This window comes from Euprymna scolopes, chromosome 31 (genome assembly GCF_053919585.1).
Source record: "Euprymna scolopes isolate OS-2025 chromosome 31, ASM5391958v1, whole genome shotgun sequence".
NCBI lineage: Eukaryota > Metazoa > Mollusca > Cephalopoda > Sepiida > Sepiolidae > Euprymna > Euprymna scolopes.
The window spans coordinates 7617858-7630962 of NC_136512.1; the positions used below are offsets into that span (position 1 = coordinate 7617858).

General features: G+C 32.8%; 1 protein-coding gene across 8 annotated transcripts in view; it reads left to right on the forward strand.

The window, feature by feature from the left end:
- Positions 1-13105, forward strand: part of LOC145255614 (pleckstrin homology domain-containing family H member 2-like) — a 1732783-nt gene that overhangs the window by 546551 nt on the left and 1173127 nt on the right. For all 8 annotated transcript variants that reach the window (XR_013863868.1, XM_080114122.1, XM_080114121.1 and 5 more), the window contains one exon: positions 389-587. Coding sequence is in view for 7 of the 8 variants with exons in the window: in XM_080114122.1 (XP_079970248.1) it covers positions 459-587 (129 nt within the window). In the remaining variant the exon portion in view is untranslated. The remainder of the gene's footprint in view (positions 1-388; positions 588-13105) is intronic.

Consider the following 13105-nt stretch of genomic DNA (forward strand, 5'->3'; position numbering starts at 1 on the left):
ATAACTGGCTATACACCAGTTACAAACTGTATATATATATTGGACTGTTTGGCAGACAGCGGCAGACAGCGGCAGACAAGCAGTCGCAGTAAGACGGATAGTCTTACGTGTTGATTATCAGACTTTCTTCCCCATACTTGTTACTATGTACTTCTATTTACCTTAGGCGAGCAGCCTTACGTTTCTGTATTATAAATAAACCCCATTACACATACCACTCGGTGTAACTCACGTTTGTCTTTATTTCCTAAGTATTTAGGAATATAACAATAAGCATCACCATTTAATGATCGGTTCATTAGTTTAGGAATTAATAAAAATATATAACTTTATATATGTATGTAGAAAAATGTTCTAACTCGCGTATTTCTCTTCTCATCTCTTTCAGTTTCGCCTGCATCAAATGATGATTGTCTAAATGGTCGCTCATGTGGCACTTCCGGGGTTAAAAGGCTAATATGGCGACTGCTGAACTTGAAGAAAAAGACGGCGGAATCGATTGGGAAAAAAGATGCCATACTTTGGAACTGTCCCTCGAGAAGTTCCGCCTGCAGGCACTCCGAATAAGAGAAGCTTTAGGAGATCAGGTGAGTTGCTGTTTTCTGTTCACTCTTCGTTGCTGTAGTGTAAGGGTTCCCAACCTTAGGTGCTCGTATCTCCTGGGAGTGAGAGACGATATTCCAGGAAGTGCGAGAAAAGTTCAGAAAAAAAAAGAAGAGTATTGGCGATATGTTACATTTCTGTGTATGTGTGTTTATTCATTTATTTATTTATTTATTTATTTGTTTATTTATTTATTTATTTATTAGTTTTATTTTTTATTATTTTTATTTATTTATTTTTAATTTTTGATTAATTTTTTTTTTGGTATCCAGTTGGATGAGAAGCTGGAAGTCAATTCGGAAAAATGCAATTTTATCGTCCTTCCTTGAGGGAATTTCAAATGCAACAAAAATTGATTTAATGTTGTACAAGGTAAAGCAGTAACTCCTGGTTGGGTTCCCAACCTGGGGTGCTCGCAACCCCTGACAGTGCGAGAAGATATTCCAACGGCTGTGAAAAAAAGTGCAGATAAAAATGAAGGTATTGACTGTACGTTATTTTGTGATGTTTTTGTTGTTTTCTTTTGCGGTGCACTTCTTGCCTTCATTTCATGGATAAGTATTCGAATTAAATGGCCGTCAAATACATGGCTGGACAGATTAAATGCAACTATGTATTTAATACATTTTATAGGGTGCAAGATTCAAGGGAAATTTCTGGAAAGGTGCCCCCCACACCCCAAAAAATGTTGGGGACCACTGCTGTCGAGGAATATGACTAGAATTCATTTCTGACCGATCCATTGTCTACTTTATTTTCGATATGTGCGTCATTTTAAATTTCTTTTCAGTTTAGAGCTCCTGCCCCCCCCCCAAATGAACAGAGATGATACCATTCCTGTAATGACCTGGTCTCTGTAGATTTTACAGTGAAAGTTTAGTCCTGTGCAGTTCTAAGAGGTCCACCCACCCAGGCTTTGTCTTCTCTTTTTGAGAAAGGGGTAGTTTATTGCCAACCGCCTGGCGCACTCTCATCGGGGAATCCTAACGTGGCTGTCTAGGCACCTTTTGTAGGTCAGTGCCCCTTCTCGGGGGGGGGGCCGACTTCTCAATTCCACTTGTGTCCAAGTTCTTGCCGTTTTCAGTTTAGAGCTACGTTTTGAAATCATACTTTGCAACTGTGATTCATTTCACAATTTAAACCCTACATGACTCTACTTTTTTTTTTCATAGGCGTCACCACTTATCAAGGCCGAGAGGCCACTCAAGGATAAGGGTTAAAGAGTATACAGTAGTTAAAAGTAGTTTAAGTATGCTTGTTTCTGAGATGATTATAGACCGTTTTATTTTTATTTTTTTATTTAAAATTTTTTATTTTTATTTTCTTTTATTTTTTGTTTTATTCTTGTTTTTATTTTTATTTTATTTTAGTTTTCATTTTTATCTATTTTTTTATTTTTATTTCTTATTTCTTTATTTGTAATTTTTTATTTATTTATTTATTTTTTTGTTTTTGTTTATTTTTATCTATTTTTTAATTTTTTTATTTCTTATTATTTTATTTGCAATTTTCTATTTTTTTATTTTTTATTTTTAAATTTTTTATTTTTTATTTTCTTAATTTGTATTTTTATTTTTATTTATTTTATTTTATATCTTATTTTATTTATTTTTATTTTATTTTCTTTATTTTATTTTATTTTTATATGTTTATTTTTTTATTTTATTCTCTTTTTGTTTTATTTTCTTATTTATTTTATTTTTATTTTATTTTATTTTATTTTCTTTTTTATCTTTTCTTATTTTTTTCGTTTTACTTCAGATGATTTTAAAGAAAATCATAAATAAAAGCCAAACAAAAAATTTAAACCTTTTGGTATTTTTTTCTAATTATTAAAGTAAAAAGAAAAACGTATACAAATTATATCTAATATATAAATGGTTATATGTCTGTCTGTCTCCATATTTTAAACCTCCTCCGAAACTAAAAGTCGCAGAGCGGCGCTAGGGGCCTCAAATGATTGGATTTTTTTTATGGAGCGTTCTTTTATGGGTTTTAGCCGGTTAAAATAGTTTTTAAGGGGTCAAAAAAATGGGTCGAAATTGAAATTACTTAGGACCTTTATCCAGTCATGGCTGACAGAACGAGGACATTTTGTACATTCATCTTAGTTTATTTTTTATTTTTAATTGGTTCCTATGCATGTTATGTTGGTACAGTGGTAACGTCACCAGCTTTGAATGCTACAGTTTCGGTTTCGATTCTAACTGATGGCACCCCAAATACTTCTATTCTATTTTTCTTTTTGATTTCATAATAGAATAATAGAATAGAACATATGATATCTGGACACATTAAAATATCATATTTAAGTGTATTATACACCCGTACATAGCCGGGCGCCCCTCCTCTCCCCGCCAAAATAATCACAGTCGGTTACCTGATTCGAAAATATTAATAGCATTATATATATATATATATATATATATAATTATTTTTTTACTATAATAATTAAATACCTACAGACACTAGGGTTTCATCCTTTCGGGAATCTTCAGTGCAGGGTGTCACGATTACTACCAGTCGAACGATTCGAACCCCGTATCACGAGACATCTCTGGCTCGATTAGCGGAGACCTAATCCATTCGGCTACCATTAACCGCTTGAAATAACGTTGAATTTTAAACATCTTAATTTTAAGTGTTCATTTACGCCAGACAGACAGTGATCTAATCGTTATACGATGATCTACGCATAAGAGCTAAATTGACCGACTTTTAATTCAACTGAAAGTGCTCAACGATAAGAAACGAATTTCTTAAAGGGGCTGTCATAATTATTTTTTTACTATAATAATTAAATACCTACAGACACTAGTGTTTCATCCTTATATATATATATATATATATATATATATATATATATATATATATATATATATATATTACAGAGAGATATTTATGGATGTATTGTTATAATGAATGTCCAGTAAAAGTTTCCCTAACCTCGATAAGCGGCAGCTGGTGGTCTGATTTGAAAATATTAAGTGTTGTACATACGTATGTACGTACGTATGAGAGAGAGTGCTGAATATATTATAATGAATGCTTAGAAAAGATTTCCATGCCAAATTACAGGTGGCAAATATCCAAATTTCTCATTGTAATCTGACAATTTCACATTTTATTAGAGAGGTGGTGTCAGATGCCGTATAACCTTGCTACCACACCTGGACCTACAACTGACCCTAACCCCCACCTCGGTACATGCCTATGACTAGGATTATCTTATCTAGAAGAATTATTTCCCAGTTCTGTTCGTCTGTTGAACACAACACCGTGGGGCTGCTTCCCGACTGACTATAACATGGTTATTTTCAAATCTAATGGAAATAAGTTCCTCTCGAGCCTTCCGCTTAAATAATCAAGCCCTACCCAGTTCTACCATTACTGATCATGTCTCTTCATCTACCTAACACTTATCAACCCTTGTCCTCGACTGGCTTCTGAGCCTTGATGATTGGTGACTCCAAGTAAAAAAAAAAAAAAAAAAAATCCATTTGAGATGTGATTTCTATCTCTGTTTTTACTTCCCTTCCTATACCCTTCTTGAAAAATTGAATTTCAACTAAAAGAAATGTTATCTGTTTAAACGTCATGTCGACATTAGTAAAATATCCAAAAATGACGAAAAATTATAAAATAGAAAATTAATTAATATAAATTGCTTTCAAAGAAAAATTGAACCTTCAACATTCAAGAGAATATCACTTTCACAATTGATTTTTCCAAGTATTCTAACCATTGAGCCACGGCTCCTTGTAGACAATTCTCATGGTGGGCAACAAAAAAAAATCAATTGCGAATTACTTAGGACCTTTATCCAGTCATGGCTGACGGAACGAGAGCATTCTACCCAAGTGAAGTAAATTAAGGGTTCTGCTCGAAGTTATGTCCAAATTCTCAAGTTCAACAGAAACATTCCCAAGTTCGACAAGATATATCTGAAGAAGGTCGGAGGTTACATCGACTGAAACGTTGTGAAAATGACACTAAAGATGAGAACAATAGTCTGAACAATTTCGTTGCATCAGGATTGAGATACTTTCTGGAGAAGTAGAATGATCCAAGGATTTTTGGCAACGACCTGAGCAACAGATTTGATGTAATCCTTTCAAAAATGTTTGATATATTCTTCTGTCTTTTCTGACTTTTTCAGCTGAAGATTGGTTATTCATATTATTTGGATTTATCGAACTCCTACCCTCATCTTGAATGTGATTTTCACAACATTTTGGTCGATGTAACCTTCAACCTTCTCCAGGTTTATCTTGTCAAACTCCAAGATGTTTCTGTCAAACTCGGGAATTTAGATGAAATTTCGAATGGAACCCTTTATTTACTTCACAGGGGTAGCATGCTCTTGTTCCGTCAGCCATGATTGGATAAAGGTCCTAAGTAATTTGCAATTGTATTTTTAGGGTCCGTGGCGCAGTGGTTAGAGTACTTGGAAAAATCAATTGTAAAAACTGATATTCTCCTGAAGGTTGAAGGTTCAATTTTCAGTGTGGGCAGCGGAAACAATTGTGAATTATTAGGATCTTTATCCAGTCATGGCTGATGGAACAAGAACATGCTACCCCCGTGAAGTAAATAAATGGCTCTGTCCGAAATTCCGTCCAAATTCTTGAGTTCAACAGAAACATTCCTGAGTTTGACTAGATATATCTGAAGATCGGAGGTTACATCGACTGAAATGTAAAAAATAGATGGAAAAATTTCCGAATTTAAGAGAAAGGTTCTCAAGTTCGACAAGATACACTTTACATTACTCGGAGGTTACATCGGCTGAAACGTTGTGAAAATCACATTCAAGACGAGGACAGTAGTTCAATGAATCCAAATAATATCAATCTTTGCAAAATCCCACCCCTTCATTTTTAAGGTTCCTAGATGCTGGAAAGCCTTCCACTCTAGTGGTTTCTTTGCTTGGATTATTAGATTCTGCAATTCCCACCCTATTTCTTACTTTCCTGACTGTACTGACATTCAGAATCTTATCTGTAATGTGAACAGAAATCATGCTGCTCAACTCCCCACAGTTCCGAAATAGTAGCCCCTTACATTCCAAGCAGCAACATCCCTTGTTTGGGGGGGGGGTGAAAAATAGTTTTTAAAAAAATAATTACCTTCCCTTAATTATATAAAAAGTCCAAACACCTAACAAGAACCGCAGAAAATAATACAACAAACAATAAAAAATATAAACGAATAAAGACTAGTTAATGATACAAAGATAAATAATTAAGGTTAAATATTAAAAAAAAAAACTGCAAATAATACAATATAATTAATCATACACATCCAATATTATTAGATTATGCATCTGAAACAGATAAATTAATTCCCAATTTCTACGAACCTGCTCCATCTACAATAAAACCTGCCATACACGTTTGAAAATCGAATACATGCCTGATGAAGGGAAAACATTCCGAAATATAGCATCACAGACACATCACCTGACGCAAATAAGAACATCCTACATGTAAAATATTGTATTAAAAAAAAAACATATATATGTGCATGATTATACATATACACATGAATTGGATCAATAAAAATGAAACTGCATACCTGGTTCCATTATTATCTCTTAAGTTGAGTCAGTTTGAGTATATCCGTCACACCTTTGTGTTGTTCTGCCTTATATAAACTTAAATTTCTTTTTATATACACACTGCTCGGGCGCTATGTATTGTTCATAACATTATGTGCATATGTATATATATATTAAAAAGTTTGACTCCTGTCCAGGTAACCTACATCTAAAATTTGAAGTGTTTAGACCCAAAATTGGCAGAGGAGGTTGGTAGAGTCTGCAAAGGTTAACTCTTTCAACTTTGATCTCTTGGTAGCCAGATTTTCGCCCAAAAACTGATTAAAAAGCTTGCTGCATGTCTGAATACCCTTTATGTAAAATTTCAAATGTTTACACCCAAATTTGGCTGAACACTTTGCTAGAGACCGCAAAGGTCAAATCTTTTGAACTTTGACCTCTTGGCAGCCAAATTTTCGGCCAAAAGCCAATTAAAAAGCTTGCCCTATGTCTGAATACACTTTATGTAAAATTTTAAATGTTTAGACCAAACGTTGGCTCAGTAATTTGGCAAAGACCGCAGAGGTTATATTTTGTTTAAAATTTATACCTCAATCTTGACCCCTTAACATTTATTGTTTTTGGCTCAAATCAAATTAAAAAGTGTGATCCCTGTCCAAGTAACCTCTATTTAAAATTTCAAGTGTTTAGACCCAAAATTGGCAGAGGAGTTTGGTAGAGTTTTCAAAGGTCAAATCGTTGAATTTTGACTTCTTGATAGCTAAATTTGTGGCTGAAAACCGATTAAAAGATTTTGTCAAATCTCAATACCCCTTATGTCAAATCTCGAGTGTTTTGGTAGGGAAATGTACACACACAGACAATTTCACTTTTATATAGATATAGATCAAACAATGCTTCAAACAAACTGTTTAACCTATTAAAAAAAAGCTATTTAATATCATGCATCAAAGTATTAAATGTTATTTGCACAAACGATCCCATTTCGCTTTGCGAACAAAGTCACCAAATATGAAAGGCAAAAAAAAAAAAATGATCAAAAAGATAACCAAGTAAATAAGAAGAAAAATTGTAATCAAATTTCTTTGTTTCTTTTTTTGACAACGTATTTCATTTTGAAAGTCTTTTTCTTTAAAGTCCGGCATAACCTTCAAAGGGAGATGATCATCAATCAGGAAATTTGATACAATGGGAGGTAATAATTTTATGATAATAGTCTCTCGATCCTTTTTTTTTTCTCCCCAAGTTTCTATATTCTCAAAAATTTCTTTGCCACTTGATTATGTTTTCAGGAAAACAAGAATGAAAATTCTTAGAATGAATTTATTAAATCTCAGCGTCCAGCAATTCAAATGAAATTTTGAAAAACAAAAACAAAAGGGAGGTAATCCTTTACAGAAAGCTGTTCTAACACTCAAACTTTCTTAGCGGACTTTTTCCGATTGACAAACACTTACTGATGACTTCCGCAAAGCCTGGCTGGTGCACGAGATCATGGCACAGAAATGTTCTTGATCCATGGCAGACAAAAGCTATTTAAAACTTAAACATGACAGACCAATGTAATTACAATTACAAATTTAAGCATGGCAGACTAATGGAATTACGATTTACAATTTAAGCATGATAGACCAACAAAATACTATTTCCAACCGAATCATGACAGACCAATGGAATTACAGTTTAAAACCTAAGCATGACAGACCAACAAAATTGCTATTTCAAATTTAAATTGGACAAGCCAAGAAGAATGTTATTTAAAACTAAAGCATGACAGATCAATAGAATTACTATTTCAAACTGAAGCATTACAGACTAACAAAAATGCTATTTAAAATGCGTGATAAACCAACGAAAATGTTATTCCAAATATAAGATTGACAAACCAATGTTTTCCTTGCTTGGCCTTTCTTCCCAGTACCTTGATTATCCTACTAATTGAAAAGCATGGCCATATCTTCGACATCTCCTGTTCTGCGCATATCACTATTTCAAACCAAAGCATGACAGACAAATGGAATTTCAAACCTAGGTATGACAGACTAGTAAAATTCTATTCCATAGTTATGGGGTAATGACAAATAAATAGTTACTTATGCACTCGCTTCTAACAAAGCCAAGGGTGTCCGGTTCCTCATGCGCCTCTCCTTTGGTCGTTTCATTTCCTCCATCTTCCTGCCCGTCTACACTTCCCTTGTGTGGCCTATTCTCGAATACAGTATTTGGGCCATATCTCCCTATTATGTGAAAAACGTCCAGTATCTCGAACAGGTTCAGGTGTGTGGTGACGAGAATGGTGGCTGAACTCAGAGGTCTATCTTATGAGCAATATTTAAGGGCTCTAAATTTTTTTTTTTATTCCCTTGAGTGCAGGAGGCTTTGAAGGACCTCATCATCGCCTACAACATCTTCCATAGACGGTTCAGCCTGAACGGGGCCCTGTACTTCACCCCTGCCCCGAATCGTGGATGAAAATGGTCTACCTTTGACGGTTCTGAAGGCATTGACGCCAAGCAAAATTTTCAGTTTGAGTGGCATGTGTATGGAACCAGCTACCCGATGATGTTATAAACCAGCCCACACTACAGGGCTTTAAAGCGGCATTATAGAGACGCCGGTCAGACCTTCATGGTTTTTTTTCCCCCTGTATAGTTAATTTTGTACATAGCCCCCTAAATTGTCACTGACTTTTTCCCTTTGTAAATAGCAATCGCTTGTGCATTTTATTCTAAATAAATGAATGCAGTCCCTCTCATATCGATTGCAATTTGGGGGGGGCATAATTATACACAAGCAGACTTGAAATAATGTGAAAGAGTTAAGAGATTGTTGTTGAATTCTTATTGTTCTTGTATTTATCCAATAATCAAAGAGTGGCCATACAACGATTGAAACGATGTATATTCATAGCTCAATTTGCAATTACATTGGTTTATGAAACAAAAGCGAAAATTTGTGTTCTCGGAGGAAATCATAAAAATAAGTTTCTTTGTTACTTGTTGTAATGTGACGGATTCAGATTCTCTCGTTTTTTTGTTTTTTTTTAAAGATTTCATGATTAATGGTTGAAAAAATATAGATGTTATACTGAGGAGGATGTTGTGGAAAGTCCACAAATGTATACTTATGTGTTATATCTTGATAGATGAGTCTCCTTATCCTCTGGAGTGGTGAGGGCGCTGCATTATTTCATGTAACATGTCTTTGGCAAGAATAGCCTGGCGGTGCCCATCCCTCCATCACTAACCTCTTGGATTTATGCGTTTCTCCATTTACACCTTACTGCCATAAAAAAAAAAATATTAAAAGTCATCATAAAGTGACAGAAAAGCAAGAACCTTTTATATAATTTAGGACTTTTTGTATAAAACCAGTATTATACACAATCCATAACAACAACATCAAAACCATGTTGGACATTTGAATCCAACTATATACGTTTTTTAAACATGATACAAAAAAAAGGATGAAAGGGAATTATTTTTTTAAATTCTGATGTATTCCAATTATTTACATCCTACTATATAATTTTTTACTCCCTAAGGACAAATTTGCCTTTGTGTGAGAACCTCTATAGGCTTCAGTGTATAGACAAGCACCTGGCATTACCAAATTATCACTCAGCAACGTTGCTTAACGTTGTTGGTGATCTAACGGGAACCGGTGTGTCAACATGATTATATGCCGTATATACGATTATATATTAGTGCAGTGGCACTAATATATAATCGTATATACGGCATATAATCATGTTGGCACTGCAGTGCTAAAAAAAAAAAAAAAAAAAAAATGCCATTTTATGGATCTCTGGCGCTAATGCAGACCTCTAGATATTGTAACACTTTTGTTCAAACTAAACTTATTTAAGTACTCTTGTTATAGTTTCAAACTGCAAAAAAGATGAGAACATTTTTCCTCCCAAGCTTTTCTTTCTCTCGTCGAGAAATAATTTATTGCCAATCAAGCTGTAAAGAGATGACCTTTTTTGTCATCCGTCGTTTTTTTTTTTTTTTTTTTTAATTTATTTTTAATTTTTTTATTTTTATTTTTTTATTTTTATTTTTTTATTTTTATTTTTTTATTTTTATTTTTTTTATTTTTATTTTTTTATTTTTATTTTTTTTATTTTTTTTTTTTTTTATTATTATTTTATTTTTTTTTTTTTTATTTTATTTTTTTTTTTTTTATTTTATTTATTTATTTTTTTTTTTTTATTTATTTTTTTTTTAACTCTTGGCACCAAAACCAACAGAATCTAGACTATTATTGAGATGGTTGGTCCCTGCATAACTGAAGTATGAAATTTGTTCCATGCAGTTCTGAAAGGTTCATCCTCCAAAGCTTTGCCTTCTCCTTTTGGAAAGAGGTTTATTTATTACTAATCGCCTGAGCCATGCCTACCTGAGTGTGTAGCATTTTTTTTCTAGGATGCTGGCGTTTTAAATCCCACTTTTTGATCCTTGTCTCACATCATCCTGCCGTGGGATGGTGATAAATGTCTTCACGATAAATTTGTTTATAGCGGCCCATCTCCAAAACCCTGAAAAAGTTTGTGACGTATTTCGATTCTATGAATGTTAAACCAAAACTCGGACCCCACAATATGACAGTATCATTCTAATTAAATATTATTAACGTTTTATTAGCGTTTCAAAGCTGTTTATATCATTATAAGAATGCAACAACAAATAATAAATTTAAAAACGATTTAAAAAAAAACGTGAATTCAAGTGGTAAGTCATTATAGTCATTGGCAGAATGCCAGACTGCGGATGCTGGTATCACGAGTTCGATCCTACTCCATGCTGATGACAGCTGAAAGCTAGAAACCTGCATGTCCATGGATGTACATTTTACAAACGTAATAATATTTAATAACAAAAACTAAATAAAAATTCGTCCCATAAAATTAGGGAGCGACTCATTCATTCATATATATATATATATATATATATATATATATATATATATATATATATATATATATATATGGCGATTAAGCTACACTGAATATTCAGCGTTTCATCCACTCTAGGATTCGTCAGGCTTATGCGCAAATTCTGTGGTTGTTTCTCGTTTTTATATGGTCCTCTTCTGTTGAGGATTTTAGTTAGCCAATCAGCTTTCTAGTATCCACCGCGCCCCTTCCTATCAGCCAATGGGCATGCATTTTATCGAACAAAGGATCTGTTTTAGAACTAGGTTAATGGTTTAAGGCAGACCTTTTCCTCCTCTTTATATATATATATATATATATATATATATGTGTACATAAATATATGCACATATATATATACATATACATATATGTGTGATCGTTTATGTATATTCATGTTTATTTAATTTATTTACTTGTTTATTTTCTATTGTTTTTGTTAGCTTTAAAGCTATTTTTTATCGCTATCCTAGAGTAAGTTTTATTTTGTGAACATATATATATATATATATATATATATTTATTTTCTCTCTCTTTTTACTATTCGGTTCCATTTGACTGGGAGCAGACTTCTCTTTGGGCTACTGCACTGCTCGGAAAAAAACAATTTTCATTATTTCAGCTGTTTTGTAAACTTTCCAATCAGATTATATGCATCGTCACACTGAACTTATTTTGGAATCCATTCTCTCTAAAGAACTATTTTGCATTTCGGATCAACTTGAGAGGATTTTCATGCAAGCTGAAATATTATGTGGGGTTTGTTTATATATATATTTTTTTACATATCCAACATTTTTTCACTTTTTTTATTTGGCAATTTATAACTACAATAAATTGCGGTTTCACTTAATGCCTTAACTAGCAAATTCTAGCATTGCTACAAATATAATTTGCTGATTCCTTTATGTCCTCTCATGAGAAGTATAACAAGAATAGCGTTCTTTGAAACTCCGCGAAATAAGGACTTTGTAAATTGTTTTTTTGGAGTATTCAGACGAACAATAAATTTTGATTGTAAAGTTCAACTTACAGTTTTAATTTTCTTTCTCTTATATATGAATAACAAAAAGAGCTTATAACTGTTAAAAAACGATATGTGTGTGTGTGTGTGTGTGTGTGTGTAAATTAACTACTTGGAATAGTATTTACAAATGAATAAATTACAAAGATTTCATCTACATTGCTCAATAGTGAGATACCAGAGCTCTAAATATTTTTCTTAAAGATACCATGTTAAAAGAAATAAACATTTGGAAAATGAGTAAATACTTGTGTGTCCTATCTTTTATTTGTAACACATTTGCATACAATTGTTTCAGCCCCCCCCCCCGATGTTGGCATAAAAGTATATAACGGTTTATCAGTTATAATTTTTAAAATTTGGACTTCATCAGCGCATAGAAAAACCAATTTTTCGAAAATTTCACAGCCCACGAATAGTAGCTTTCTTGTTAAAACAGCAGGTATTCATTTATTTTAATCCGCAACATATATATAAACTATCAAGCGGGATTTATCTGCATTTTTTTTTAGATTAAACACGCGTGCCTTTCAATGCAATAAACCCACGGATTCTGTAGTAGCTGACATTTTTTTCTTTTTTTTTTCTATTGCACGTGTTTTTCTTTTTGTTTTGTTTTTTTGGAGGGTGGGGGTTCCAAATTTTCGGTAGTCCGGGCTTAAGTTTGAATTATTAAAACACTTGCTTCATAGCAAGTGTTTTAATAATTCAATTAATTCAATTAATTCAAGTGTTTTAATAATTCAATTAATTTTTTTTTCTATGAATTTTTCAATTTATTATTTAATTAATATATTTTTATTATTATTTTATGTATCTATTTTCCATATTAACTTCAACAGTGCTCAATGCATAAGTAAAGCTAGGTAGTAAGTTTTTAAAATATGTATGGCGATTAAGCTATGCAGAATTTTCCGTGTTTCATCCTCATGCGAATTCGTCATGCTATCGAATGGAATCGATGTTACTGCATGTTTTTATA